General features: G+C 37.0%; 1 protein-coding gene across 4 annotated transcripts in view; it reads left to right on the forward strand.

Annotated features, from left to right (window-relative positions):
• The window catches only part of LOC128982871 (Kv channel-interacting protein 1), a 220,083-nt gene extending 209,543 nt beyond the window's left edge, over positions 1-10,540 (forward strand). For 3 of the 4 annotated variants that reach the window (XM_054402120.1, XM_054402195.1, XM_054401960.1), the window contains 2 exons: positions 3,484-3,696; positions 6,695-10,540. In XM_054402120.1, coding sequence (XP_054258095.1) covers positions 3,484-3,696; positions 6,695-6,805 — 324 coding nt within the window. In that variant the 3' untranslated portion in view covers positions 6,806-10,540. Of the gene's footprint in view, positions 1-3,483; positions 3,697-4,806; positions 4,906-6,694 lie in introns of those variants that run through there. The other variant, XM_054402046.1, reaches the window with a different exon arrangement.
• The last annotated feature ends 5,556 nt before the right edge of the window (positions 10,541-16,096 follow it).

Below are 16,096 nucleotides of genomic sequence, written 5' to 3' on the forward strand. Positions count from 1 at the left end.
TACGATAAGTTAATATAGTCAGTACATTACTGTACGCACATTATTGGCCCACTGTAATATTTGTCATGAACACGCTAAGTGAGCCAATATGTGTAAGTTATCTTATCAGTATACTTTTCATGCTTCAGTTTTCACAAAACCGGTCAGTCAGTGTGGGTTGTTCTCACAGTTCTCTTAAATGAATGACTTAAATAAATGAGTCGATGTGTCCTATAGAGTTTTGCCATTCCTTCACCGGCTCCGAGATTTGCAAGTGCGGTCACAATATTGTGGGTTGTTCTCATAGTTCTCTTAAATGAACGACTGAGTCGATGTGTCCTGTAGAGTTTTGCCATTCCTTCCCCATGTCCGAGATTTGCAAGTGCGGTTACAATATTGTGGGTTGTTCTCATAGTTCTCTTAAATGAACGACTGAGTCGATTATTCCTGTAGAGTTTTGCCATTCCTTCCCCATGTCCGAGATTTGCAAGTGCGGTCACAATATTGTGGGTTGTTCTCATAGTTCTCTTAAATGAACGACTGAGTAGATGTGTCCTGTAGAGTTTACCATTCCTTCACCGGCTCCGAGATTTGCAAGTGCGGTCACAATATTGTGGGTTGTTCTCATAGTTCTCTTAAATGAACGACTGAGTCGATGTGTCCTGTAGAGTTTTGCCATTCCTTCCCCATGTCCGAGATTTGCAAGTGCGGTCACAATATTGTGGGTTGTTCTCATAGTTCTCTTAAATGAACGACTGAGTCGATGTGTCCTGTAGAGTTTTGCCATTCCTTCCCCATGTCCGAGATTTGCAAGTGCGGTCACAATATTGTGGGTTGTTCTCATAGTTCTCTTAAATGAACGACTGAGTAGATGTGTCCTGTAGAGTTTACCATTCCTTCACCGGCTCCGAGATTTGCAAGTACGGTCACAATATTGTGGGTTGTTCTCATAGTTCTCTTAAATGAACGACTGAGTAGATGTGTCCTGTAGAGTTGTGCCATTCCTTCCCCATGTCCGAGATTTGCAAGTGCGGTCACAATATTGTGGGTTGTTCTCATAGTTCTCTTAAATGAACGGCTGAGTCGATGTGTCCTGTAGAGTTGTGCCATTCCTTCCCCATGTCCGAGATTTGCAAGTGCGGTCACAATATTGTGGGTTGTTCTCACAGTTCTCTTAAATGAACGGCTGAGTCGATGTGTCCTGTAGAGTTTTGCCATTCCTTCCCCATGTCCGAGATTTGCAAGTGCGGTCACAATATTGTGGGTTGTTCTCATAGTTCTCTTAAATGAACGGCTGAGTCGATGTGTCCTGTAGAGTTTACCATTCCTTCCCCATGTCCGAGATTTGCAAGTGCGGTCACAATATTGTGGGTTGTTCTCATAGTTCTCTTAAATGAACGACTGAGTAGATGTGTCCTGTAGGGTTGTGCCATTCCTTCCCCATGTCCGAGATTTGCAAGTGCGGTCACAATATTGTGGGTTGTTCTCATAGTTCTCTTAAATGAACGGCTGAGTCGATGTGTCCTGTAGAGTTGTGCCATTCCTTCCCCATGTCCGAGATTTGCAAGTGCGGTCACAATATTGTGGGTTGTTCTCACAGTTCTCTTAAATGAACGGCTGAGTCGATGTGTCCTGTAGAGTTTTGCCATTCCTTCCCCATGTCCGAGATTTGCAAGTGCGGTCACAATATTGTGGGTTGTTCTCATAGTTCTCTTAAATGAACGGCTGAGTCGATGTGTCCTGTAGAGTTTACCATTCCTTCACCGTCTCCGAGAATTGCAAACCAGAACCAAAATTTAAATATTAATTTTTTTCTCGTTATAACGCATCTACACCAATGTTTGGGCAGTGTTACTTTCTCAAATATTGCAAAAGTAATAAACAAATCAACGTTCGCAAAAGCCATAAATTAATATTGTAGTACTAAAGAATTGGTGTAAATACCTGCTTTCATACGATCGGGAGAACTGGCCACCTCTGGTCCTAATCCGCTTTAGAAGTTTGGTTTGGTTAGGTTAGGTTGGACTATATAAATATAGCATAGCCCCTGAATTTAACACCAGAAGCCGGGACCCCTTCACTCCATGCGTTCAATGTGTTGCAAAATTGCAACTGGTTTCGACTCACATAGTAGTCATCGTCGGGCCAGTACAGATGTCTTCTCACTTCATTTTAAGGTCGTCAATTTATGATAAATAAATACATTTAACACGCACGCGTACACAAACATAAAAACGAACATTTAGGGTTAAAAACTAAAGGTAATACTGTACAGTAACGAGGCACGACGTGTTCGGGCGGGATGTCTAGACTCTACTCTAGTCTAGACATAAGTTAATTTAATTGACTCACTTTCCTTAAATGACCTTAACAATTATCATTAAGGTATCCCAATAATTATGTTCCTGGAAAAAGGGGTTTATTAAATTAATGTTCATATGAATCAACAAATAATCCATAAAAATTGGGACTGTTGAGAAATTAAAGCATTTATAGTGCTGTCAATGCATAAATAAAAATAGTAAAGCAATATTAATTTAGTAGTCATATTGTCGTTATATGAAGCGAGTTAATGCTCTTTATTTTTACTCCCTTCAAAGCTCTTTTCATTTTTCAATCCCAAAATAACGAGTATAATATACACAATACTTCCTTAGAATACAACGTAGAACATATGAATGAAAATACACAGTTGCAAACAACCCCTTGGTTAGTGCTTAAGTATACACTGTACAAATTTGCGTCCCTGTTAATAACAAGCTCATTAACTTAAAAAAAACACGGGAAAATAAAATTTTTGGAACTAGCGTTACAGCAGAAAAGTTATTTTAAATTGGCTAATTATCCTAAGGGGTTGTATCGCTCCCTTGCAAACAACGTTAAAAATACGAATGGCGTACTTATGTATTTACACACTTTGCCAGAATAATAAGAGATATTCAACAAGCAGTTTGCTAGGCAAGGAATGATGCAAGATGTACAAGTCATATACAGCTTTTCAAGATATAGGTCAACGCATTAACTGCAGTCACTAAACTGCAATATCGTCCCATAAACTGTACGACTACACTCCACGCTCGACCCCCACTGCGATCTTGGCGTCTTCTCTGGTACTGGTGTAATGTTTGACTTATCTGTATTTTGCTTGTACCTCTATCAGTAATCGCTTTTATCACCTTTTTATATTCATAATATTGTGATTGAAAACTATTATTGACACTAGTACTTGAGTCAATGATTTACAAACTGTTTCCTAAATGGATCTTCAAACATGTTACAAACATGCTAAATTTTCAACTATTTGTTTCTCTTGAGAAGTCGTTACTCAATCGAGTCTTGCTCATAAGTGCTAACATTAATATTTACAATCACACATTTGAACTTGAATCTTTATTCGAGTACTAGTCTGGAATCTCTGTATTTTTATTGATTTTTAGACAGTCAGTAAAAAAACTGATTAGGCAAACACGTCACCTGAAGCCCTTCTGTATATTTCCTCCTCAGGACTTTGTCCATGGACTGTCAATATTGTCGCGGGGTTCGCTGGACGAGAAGCTACGATGGACATTCTCTCTGTACGACATCAACGGCGACGGACGGATCACCAGAGAGGAGATGACTGACATCGTCACTGCAGTGTACGAGCTCATGGGAAAGTTTGCCGAACCCACTGTAGACGACACCATCGTGCAAGCAAAGGTCGACAGAATATTTCAGGTCAGCCGTAACGTAGGACACAGACATTTAAAACCTGTAAGAAACTCGTAAATTGAGATAAAACTTCAAATGTTTTAGGGTCATTGTAAAAGAATAATCAGTTATCAAAAATAAAAAAGGTAGTCAACCGCCATCTATATATATATATTTTAATTCAATCTACATTCAAGGTCAAGGTTTCATCATATTTACAGCTGAAAAATATTAGAATTCACAACAATCAAAAATATTGGAATGGCAAATTCCTTTGAGTGTACATAATTTATAAATATTTTACTAGATAAGATGCTGTATCCAATAAGAGTCTTGAAAACCCATACCCAAATGTTTAATTCACTAAATTATATGTACAATCTGATATTCTCACTATAGCGAAATTCCCTATAGAGAAGTGGCTATTATCGTAGGTTGATGGTAAGACCTAGGACCGGAACTGATTTTCTTATTAAGTCCCCAAACGCTAAAAACATAATTCGTTCAGACTAATATAAATACTGAATTGCGGGATAAACTTTCGAATGAGTTTGCGAACCAGCATGATTGGACCATGGGAACGAGGTTTTTTTGGATAAAAATAGATTTTACAATTTTTTACCCTCAAAACAATAATTTCAAAATTTATCCCCAAAATACAAATTATTTAGTTAATTTAATTTTTTGTGTACGGTTATTGTTGAAGGGGAAAACGCAAAAGTTTGTACATTTAATATGTCCATGTTATTTTTATAGAGTATCTTCAGTACCCAATAGTCAAGGGTATAAGTAAAGTGTTGTAGTTTGCTTATTTATTTGTATAATTAGATAAAACGTGGCAATTGTATTAATTTTATACTAAGCTATTGATAATGTACTATAAAACACACTTTATTACCCTCCCTGTAGTATGAAACCTTGGTACTCATTAAACCGAATTTAATTTAATAGATTTAGGTAAAAATCAAATCAGGATAATGGATATTCGCTTTGTCTAGAGGTTTACTTCGACAGGGTTTTCTTGATTTTATTGCAGAAATAGTTCGGTTATCCTATAGAAGTTCCTGGCTAGTAGCACCACAGATGAAGACGTCTCCATATCAATATTATGTATCAGTTTGTTACTCGTATGTTAAGAAGATGGACCGCAACCGTGACGGTGTGGTTACCCTGGAGAAGTTCCTGGAGAGTTGTACCACAGACGAGGACGTTTCTGTTTAATATTCTGTCTCAGATTGTTACTCGTATGTTACAGAAGATGGACCGCAACCGTGACGGTGTGGTTACCCTGGAGAAGTTCCTGGAGAGTTGTACCAGAGACGAGGTCGTTTCTGTTTAATATTCTGACTCAGATTGTTACTCGTATGTTACAGAAGATGGACCGCAACCGTGACGGTGTAGTTACCCTGGAGGTGTTCCTGGAGAGTTGTACCACAGACGAGGACGTTTCTGTTTAATATTCTGTCTCAGATTGTTACTCGTATGTTACAGAAGATGCACCGCAACCGTGACGGTGTAGTTACCCTGGAGAAGTTCCTGGAGAGTTGTACCAGAGACGAGGTCGTTTCTGTTTAATATTCTGACTCAGATTGTTACTCGTATGTTACAGAAGATGGACCGCAACCGTGACGGTGTAGTTACCCTGGAGGTGTTCCTGGAGTGTTGTACCACAGACGAGGACGTTTCTGTTTAATATTCTGACTCAGATTGTTACTCGTATGTTACAGAAGATGGACCGCAACCGTGACGGTGTAGTTACCCTGGAGGTGTTCCTGGAGAGTTGTACCACAGACGAGGACGTTTCTGTTTAATATTCTGACTCAGATTGTTACTCGTAAGTTGCAGAAGATGGACTGCAACCGTGACGGTGTAGTGACCCTGGAGGAGTTATTGGGGAGTTGTACCACAGACGAGAACGTTTCTGTTTAATATTCTGACTCAGATTGTTACTCGTATGTTACAGAAGATGGACCGCAACCGTGACGGTGTAGTTACCCTGGAGGTGTTCCTGGAGAGTTGTACCACAGACGAGAACGTTTCTGTTTAATATTCTGACTCAGATTGTTACTCGTATGTTACAGAAGATGCACCGCAACCGTGACGGTGTAGTTACCCTGGAGGTGTTCCTGGAGAGTTGTACCACAGACGAGAACGTTTCTGTTTAATATTCTGACTCAGATTGTTACTCGTATGTTACAGAAGATGCACCGCAACCGTGACGGTGTAGTTACCCTGGAGGTGTTCCTGGAGAGTTGTACCACAGACGAGGACGTTTCTGTTTAATATTCTGACTCAGATTGTTACTCGTATGTTACAGAAGATGGACCGCAACCGTGACGGTGTAGTTACCCTGGAGGTGTTCCTGGAGTGTTGTACCACAGACGAGGACGTTTCTGTTTAATATTCTGACTCAGATTGTTACTCGTATGTTACAGAAGATGGACCGCAACCGTGACGGCGTAGTTACCCTGGAGAAGTTCCTGGAGAGTTGTACCACAGACGAGGACGTTTCTGTTTAATATTCTGTCTCAGATTGTTACTCGTATGTTACAGAAGATGGACTGCAACCGTGACGGTGTGGTGGCCCTGGAGGAGTTCCTGGAGAGTTGTACCACAGACGAGGACGTTTCTGTTTAATATTCTGATTCAGATTGTTACTCGTATGTTACAGAAGATGGACCGCAACCGTGACGGTGTGGTTACCCTGGAGAAGTTCCTGGAGAGTTGTACCAGAGACGAGGTCGTTTCTGTTTAATATTCTGACTCAGATTGTTACTCGTATGTTACAGAAGATGGACCGCAACCGTGACGGTGTAGTTACCCTGGAGGTGTTCCTGGAGAGTTTTACCACAGACGAGGACGTTTCTGTTTAATATTCTGACTCAGATTGTTACTCGTAAGTTGCAGAAGATGGACTGCAACCGTGACGGTGTAGTGACCCTGGAGGAGTTATTGGGGAGTTGTACCACAGACGAGAACGTTTCTGTTTAATATTTTGACTTACTTTGTTACTCGTATGTTACAGAAGATGGACCGCAACCATGACGGTGTGGTGACCCTGGAGGAGTTCCTGGAGAGTTGTACCACAGACGAGGACGTTTCTAGGTCAATGTCCGTCTTTGACTCGACCTTCTGACAGTCACCTGTAAGGGCTAGGCCCTTCCAATACTGGACTTGACAGCTTTAATGCGTGTTGTTGTTACCGATCGAGCTATATACACCAATAAATATTTTATATATTTCTAATACACGTTATTAGTAAATTATAGTTTTTATAAGAATAATAAGTATTTAATTGATTATTACTGTGATGTTAAGTGTAACGACCTAAACTAGTCTCGGTGTTTATTGAAACACATTGGGGTTTCCTCGTTTAAAAGACCGGTATCATTAGCGTAAGTAGCCCAGAGTTCGGTGTAATTGGTAACGTATATATGTTGTACATGAATGAAATAGCTTTATTGAACTGTTACCACAAATAGAATATTGGGACTGAGACTCAATATACAGTTGAAAAGAAAGTAATTATGTTATAATGATTAAATTTTATTTATGAAATGTTTTAAAGTGGTTAAATGTGTTTGACAATCGGTTTTTGATACTTTACTTACCTGTAAAATTTCTGTTGTTATGCTTTCAACACTATGTTACATAAGAAAATAGTGCTTCAATGTTTTTAAGTCCTACTAAAAATATGCATTTTGTAAGATAACGAGCCTAGAATGTAGCCTACGACTCCGTGTGATGTTTGATGTTTTATGTCCCAGACTCTTACTAAGCATAGCTAAACGTGGATGTCCATGTGTACCCGTTCCCTCAAGACTGACCTCAACATTGTTTTGTAAATAAATGTACTCTTAACAAAGTTATCTTCCGAAGTTGCATCACGTTCTATTCTAGGTAACGTTAGTAAAATTTTCTTTCGATATTGTACGCCATTTAAATGCAGACTAAACATTGATAAACATAGATTTTGATTTTTATAGTTAGGATATCAAACAATCGTCTAAAATGTTTATTTTCTATTTTAAAATGTATATTTCTCAAAAGTTAAAATGTTTACCTTCAATTCTACTAGCCGTTGCAAACATCCTTTGTTGGTTATTTTTTGTTACAATACAGTTGCTTATCAATACACTACAATTAATTATTATCTCTATTTATTTGAAAAACTGTCTTTTCTTTTTAGTACAACATGTTACTATCTCGTAAAAAGCTGTTTATTACTCACAAAACAGATCCAATGATAAAGTGAATCAACTATGTATTTGAAAACAGGAATAGTGTAAATTTGCTAAATTTGCTAGATCTAACCTAGCATAGGCCTATGTTGGTGAAACATCTATACTATTTAGCCTATTTCCGATTTTGAATGTTGATCTACTACCATCCTCCTGTTTAGAATTTACGCTTAGATGCGTGCTGAGTCCTGCCTTTAACATGCGTGTGGTAACGTAGTTTTAATATACTGGCGTCACAATCCAGACCACCTAATTGTAAAATATCTTGGTATAAAGACTTAAATCATTGCAATTTTGGGAAAATAGTTCTAGAATCCATTGTAAAAAATTCAAATTTAAATATTTTAAAATACACTAAAGTTGACATCACTACAGACACATTTTGAATCTTGATCTCATCTTATTTCACTGAACCCTTAATTATATTTGGCATACTAAACACATTAATTCTGCGTGAAAGAGAAAGATAAATTGTGGGTAAAGTTAATTGAAATAGCTCTAAACATTAATAATATTGTTTGGCCAACAAATAATTATTGGTTCGTTTAACAATAATAATTATTCTTGATATTATTACGTTGATTTATACCATTTGCATTATCTAAGAAATTGATGATATTATGTAAATGATTGCTAAAGACGTGTTGCAATTGTTATATTTCGATTAACTCCTTTCTCCAAAATAAAATATTTAAGCCTGCCTTCGTAGAAAGATTGTCTTTGCCGGTTACAAAAGTGTATGTTTTCGTCATACTGCAGCAAAAAAACAGTTTTTAAGCATGCATTGAAGTTCTAAAGTAGCTCTTTCAATCCCTTGGGAGTAAAACGCCGTTTTAGACCCAGGGAGGAAAACGCAGCTGGAGGAAAATTTGATTGCGAGAAATCGCACGAATTGAAATCATTTATTGATTGATTTAATTGGCTGCAGCTTATTGTTGAAATATTGTCAATAAGTATAATGTGCGGTGAGACAATCGTAATAGATGGAATGATCGCGCTGCTTATTTCCATTGACAAAATTGAAAACAAGTTTGGAGCTGTTTTGAGAGGTTATCTTTACGAGAAAATTATTTTTGGTTTTCCATAATGTTGCAATATGACGAAAAATATAGTTCATCACACGGGCCAAAAGGGTTTATTCAACCCTTGCTCATACGTGAAACTTGAGCTCGGGTCAAAAAGAGTCACTTTACGTCCTAGTGTTTAAATTTACTATTAGTAGTACTGTAAACTATGTCATTCTAATATCAACTGAATCTCAAATGATAAGTGTAACTACTATAGAAATCTGAAGCACAATCTACAAAACTTGTTTTATATAGGTTGTATAGTTTTTTACGTAACCATACAACGCTCACTGGTGTGAGTATTATTGTTTGTGTCCAAAAGAATGTTCAGAATAAGACAGGTAGGCTATACACCTTTAATGTATTTTACAAAGCAAGTAATACAATAACCTGAACTGGGGCCAAGAAAATGACCATTTTGTATACTTAGCTGTAACAGAGATTTGACTGAAAATTTGTCAGATCAACACCATTGTACTAGTTCAATCCAATGCTAAGAGTATGTGGCCAATAAATGAATTACTGACCCAAATCGCAACTGGTCTGTCAGCATTATTACATTGAGTTCCCATCTATCACCGGTACTGTTGTTTCCGGTACCTACAGTATTATTATATTATACTAACATCGAAAAATAGTATATTGTAAAACTAATTTGGATTCAAAATGGCAGTACTGTACTGTCTTCAAGAAGACCGTCAATGCAATCAACCAATGCAAATCATTTTGTAGTAACTGAAATAACGCTGAACAACAAAATGGACATTTATTAATTGTTGAAACGTTGTTAAACACTAAATGTAGTCTGGAATCCTAAGTTGCAATGAGCTAAATATGTTTTACTATGAAATATCTAGTGATAAACAAGTTGAATGATACAGTGTAATGATGGGAAATTGTTAAGTATAGATCTGTTTGTTGGTATGATATGTAAAGTAGCGTGGAGTAGCAGGCCCAGTTCACGGCCCCTAGTATGCAATGAGACGATGTCACACACGACTGTCGGGTATCGCTACACAATTGGTCGGTATGATTGCATTTATTTGTATTTCAAAATAGTTCAGATCGAATCTGAATTGAGCTATAGCTGTGGCTGTAACAAACAAACCGATATTTCTATTGTATTATTACAGCCAATAATTATACATTTGTGTTTATCGATGGCAATGGTTGCAAATTTTATCGAAGCGGATTTTATTGCCTTACCATTATATAGGTACGTTTACATTTGAACATAGGACTAATTAGTAAGTTCGTTTAATATGTACAATGCCCAATCTTAGGTTTCGTGAATTATGATTAATGTGTCAAAAAACTCAAATTTCAACTTGCATTATCATAAATAATACATTACAATTTACAAAATAACTTAGTATCTTAGCTGACAGTGAGTCGTTAATTGATGCAAAGACAAGCGACGAGGCTACATATCATTGGAGGCCGCTAAATAAGTACCAACAAAGTAATTGCTGACTTGTACAATGTTATTAAAACTATAAACATATATTTAATGTTGCATAGCTGTTGAATTATTGTATATGTCAAATAAATGTATTTACGGTATTTCCAGCTTTTTATTATGTCTTTCTCCCACAACAATGTGATTAAATGTTGATGATACAGGACACAGTACAGGACCTTGGTAATAGTCCGATAATTCGACTGCAACGTTTGGGAAACGAATTCTTCACTTATGCTGACCTTTTACACTCTTTAGACTTTTAATGAAATTAAATACCTTGCGCTACATATCATTCAATAAAACAAACAATTATTAACACAATAATTTCCAATACATAGTGTGTGTATATATATATATATATATATATATATATATATATATATATATATATATATATATATATATATATGTGATATTTACATACATTTTACTTTAACATATACAAGACAAATATATATTTATGTTATTGTTGTAATTGTTTTTGTTAGTTACTTTTCTGTTGCATTTGTTTTTAAAGTTAAGTTGTTATGTTATGTTTTTATTTTATTATTTGTTCACTCTTGTTATGTTTGAATAGATTTTTTTCTCTGTTATTGTTATGCCTCCTGCAGTAGAAACTGTGTACATTAATATTGTTATTGAATTGATCCAGCTTGTGCATCTAGAAGTGTTTCATAATTATACAGTTACTAGCAGAGAACCCTAGCGTAGCCCGGGTCAAGAAATACTAATAGTATTGTAGAACGATTTTGAACATTTTCACACACACGGATATTCACTAAAATATCGAAGAAACACATTCTTTCTTTAATGAAACATTTCACTATTGTTATTCTAGAGACAAATGTTATTGGTGTAAATAAAACATCAATAAACAACATATAAGACCAGCTGGTTCACTAATAATATTAAGGGTAAATTTATCTGATCCATGGATCAATCAATTTAAATTACACAATTATCGTTGGCTATAAAAACTAAGAAAACAATTACACGCTTTATATTTAGGCCCAACAAACTTGTAAAAAAAACGTTATTAAAATAATCCAAAATATAAAAACATGTAAACATTGTTATTATACCTCAGTTTTCATGATAATCTATCAATAAATTTATGTTATGAGCTTAGCTTTGTAACTCAGGGGCAAAGCTTTGATTGATCCAGCATGGGCTAAACCATCTTACTTCCTTAAGTTAATGACTCTATCTTGTAATAAATCTCAAAAATCAGGTGTGTGGAATTGTGAAATAAATTCATTTCTGTCTAGTAGTTTATCAATACGAATGTAAATGTTGTATCATTTTTGGTTGCAATGGAAACCAATCAACATTTACTTTGAAAAACCTAACCTCAGATCTTGGAAGGCCTGTATGGCCCCTGTGGGACAAAGCCCAAGGTCAATATCGAAGTGGAAATAGCCTTACTTTGGAGTGCACACCAGTAGCAATCTACTACTACTACCACGAGAGGGTGGCAGCGTGATTATTGATTAACTGCATGTTATTGTAAATAACATTGCCGTGGAATTGTAAACAAATAATTTTGTATCTGAAAAAAAATTAAATATATAAGTTAAAATTGAATATTTGGGTAATTTAGGGCATTAAACTATTTTAAATGGTAACAATAATCTGGCTCTAATTGAGGTTTTAAGGATTGATTAGGTTTTTTTCATAATATTATTGTTAATTTGTATAAATTATTTTGCTATACAACCTAGAAGTTAGTAATGATACTATACGTGGCATTCAATATTTATCTACTTAGGTTAACCTGAGTATACTTTACAATTTATAGGGTATTTGAGAGTATTTAGGTATTACAGCTCGAGCGTTTTTTTTTTATTTATGTTGCCATTGGACTTATTATATTGCTAGTAAATTGGATTCCAAATAGTTTTCCAGGCGAAATCAGGAAGAAACCCAGAACTTTTAAACATATACATCATCCTGAAATGGCTATTACTAATTACCCCGACTGTGAAGTTTTAAATAGCCAATGAGAAGGCAGATAGTGAGAGGCCTCGTCAGCTGATCCAATCAGGGGCTCTCAGCGCGGCGGCGCGTGTCAAGTGGCCTTCATTGGGGTATAGAGTACGTAAACATATACATCATCCTGCAATGGCTATTACTAATTACCCCGACTGTGAAGTTTTAAATAGCCAATGAGAAGGCAGATAGTGAGAGGCCTCGTCAGCTGATCCAATCAGGGGCTCTCAGCGCGGCGGCGCGTGTCAAGTGGCCTTCATTGGGGTATAGAGTACGTAAACATATACATCATCCTGCAATGGCTATTACTAATTACCCCGACTGTGAAGTTTTAAATAGCCAATGAGAAGGCAGATAGTGAGAGGCCTCGTCAGCTGATCCAATCAGGGGCTCTCAGCGCGGCGGCGCGTGTCAAGTGGCCTTCATTGGGGTATAGAGTACGTAAACATATACATCATCCTGCAATGGCTATTACTAATTACCCCGACTGTGAAGTTTTAAATAGCCAATGAGAAGGCAGATAGTGAGAGGCCTCGTCAGCTGATCCAATCAGGGGCTCTCAGCGCGGCGGGCGCGTGTCAAGTGGCCTTCATTGGGGTATAGAGTACGTAAACATATACATCATCCTGCAATGGCTATTACTAATTACCCCGACTGTGAAGTTTTAAATAGCCAATGAGAAGGCAGATAGTGAGACGCCTCGTCAGCTGATCCAATCAGGGGCTCTCAGCGCGGCGGGCGCGTGTCAAGTGGCCTTCATCGGGGTATAGAGTACGTAAACATATACATCATCCTGCAATGGCTATTACTAATTACCCCGACTGTGAAGTTTTAAATAGCCAATGAGAAGGCAGATAGTGAGAGGCCTCGTCAGCTGATCCAATCAGGGGCTCTCAGCGCGGCGGCGCGTGTCAAGTGGCCTTCATTGGGGTATAGAGTACGTAAACATATACATCATCCTGCAATGGCTATTACTAATTACCCCGACTGTGAAGTTTTAAATAGCCAATGAGAAGGCAGATAGTGAGACGCCTCGTCAGCTGATCCAATCAGGGGCTCTCAGCGCGGCGGCGCGTGTCAAGTGGCCTTCATTGGGGTATAGAGTACGTAAACATATACATCATCCTGCAATGGCTATTACTAATTACCCCGACTGTGAAGTTTTAAATAGCCAATGAGAAGGCAGATAGTGAGACGCCTCGTCAGCTGATCCAATCAGGGGCTCTCAGCGCGGCGGCGCGTGTCAAGTGGCCTTCATTGGGGTATAGAGTACGTAAACATATACATCATCCTGAAATGGCTATTACTAATTACCCCGACTGTGAAGTTTTAAATAGCCAATGAGAAGGCAGATAGTGAGACGCCTCGTCAGCTGATCCAATCAGGGGCTCTCAGCGCGGCGGCGCGTGTCAAGTGGCCTTCATTGGGGTATAGAGTACGTAAACATATACATCATCCTGAAATGGCTATTACTAATTACCCCGACTGTGAAGTTTTAAATAGCCAATGAGAAGGCAGATAGTGAGAGGCCTCGTCAGCTGATCCAATCAGGGGCTCTCAGCGCGGCGGCGCGTGTCAAGTGGCCTTCATTGGGGTATAGAGTACGTAAACATATACATCATCCTGCAATGGCTATTACTAATTACCCCGACTGTGAAGTTTTAAATAGCCAATGAGAAGGCAGATAGTGAGACGCCTCGTCAGCTGATCCAATCAGGGGCTCTCAGCGCGGCGGGCGCGTGTCAAGTGGCCTTCATCGGGGTATAGAGTACGTAAACATATACATCATCCTGCAATGGCTATTACTAATTACCCCGACTGTGAAGTTTTAAATAGCCAATGAGAAGGCAGATAGTGAGAGGCCTCGTCAGCTGATCCAATCAGGGGCTCTCAGCGCGGCGGCGCGTGTCAAGTGGCCTTCATTGGGGTATAGAATACGTAAACATATCACTGTGCTAAATACTTTACCGGACAAGCCTACTCAGTAGTTAGTCACTCTATTAGTTGACTGTCTACCGTCTAGGATAGAAGCTGTATTTTGTTGTTATGATCAAAATGTTCATATGATAAGAACTTCACAAATAAATAATAATAAAATTATTCGATTATGATTTGAACAGTTGAGTTCTACAAGGTAGCTGATGATAAAAACAACAATGACAAATAACTTTCAGAGAAATCTTAGTTCGGTTATAAACTATATATACCCCTACACTTGATTTACTCGGAGATTAATTAATAAAACAATAGCTTTTTAATTTAGTTACTAAGAGTGTTTGAAGAATTTGCCCTTAGGGGAGGTGCTATTGGAGTAGACATATTAAGACATGGACCTGGGAACGATTTACTTGTTTTCATTTTTATGGACCTAGTGCCCAAAACACTGTTCTGTTATTTTTTTTAGAAATAAAACATTTATTAAACATAAAGTACTGTAATGTATAATAGTTACTTAAACATTTATTCAAGACAACTAACGTTTGAGAAAACTATTATGCCCACACCTCAGCAAAAATGTAGACCAAGTGAATTTCCATATGCCTGATTGTTTTTTATTATTTTTTTTATTGTTATTATTTCCTTAAGCATGTCAGATTCATTCCCCAATTTAAATAACATTATGTTTAACGAGTACTTAGATCTGCTGCTAAAGGGATTTGGAATGATGTGGGTTTTTTAGTGAAATGGAAATAGCACAGTATGGAATAAATACATCTGTCACATAAATAATAAAAATACATACATAAACAGGCAAAATACAACAGTTAACCTATTCTCAATAAGAAAAAACATGGGAATTTTAAATTTACAGTCTCCAAATTTGGTCAAGCTATTAAAATGTTACCTGTTATGTGGAAGAGATTTTAACTGTTTCTTAACTTGTAATTATTCTAGTTTACATTTAGTATTATTTTTCTTGAATGAAGAACAAACATAATTCTAATTTTTTCTATAAAAAGTACTTTAAATGTGTTTTTGTGTTTTTTTTTCAATGTAATTTTATCAATACATGTATCGAGTGACTAAGACCGTGACACATGGTGATTCTCTCACCACAGGCAGATCTGCGAGTGTAAGAACACAAAGATAAATCACCCTTTGTCCTCTGCTATCTTGACTTTCACACATAATTACGCCCCAACGCGTTTAATCATTGTCTCATCCCATGCAAGTCCCTTTATACGGATTTTGCCAATAGTTTTTATTTTTTTACTGCGCACCAAGAATACACCCAATATTGACTATGTAATAATACATTTACAAATTTAAAATATATACATGTCATTTCTATCCTAGATTTTCATAAATTTGATATTCACCCAACACAACATACAACATTTTTGTTTTTTTTACATACCATTTTAACCCTAAATTTCTATTGTTTTGATAACTTTCGTTCTCCTAAATAAAAATTATCAGTAGACATTTTATTTAAAAGATTGGAATATCCCTAAAAACCCAACATCATACACGCGCGTACCACTTATACGTATACGTATAATATAAAATGTTAAAATGATTGGAAATAAATCAATATTTCTTAAAATTATGAAAATGTTGGATTTGTTATGAATTTGTTTATTAAAAGCTATTTTATGTCTACACTTGTTTACTGTACTGTAGGGTACTTCAACTGAGTATGATAATATTACGTCAAATGTCGCCTA

This window comes from Macrosteles quadrilineatus, unplaced genomic scaffold, assembly GCF_028750875.1.
Source record: "Macrosteles quadrilineatus isolate MER2022 unplaced genomic scaffold, UCM_ALF_1.0 Scaffold_1__1_contigs__length_201487025, whole genome shotgun sequence".
Taxonomy (NCBI): domain Eukaryota; kingdom Metazoa; phylum Arthropoda; class Insecta; order Hemiptera; family Cicadellidae; genus Macrosteles; species Macrosteles quadrilineatus.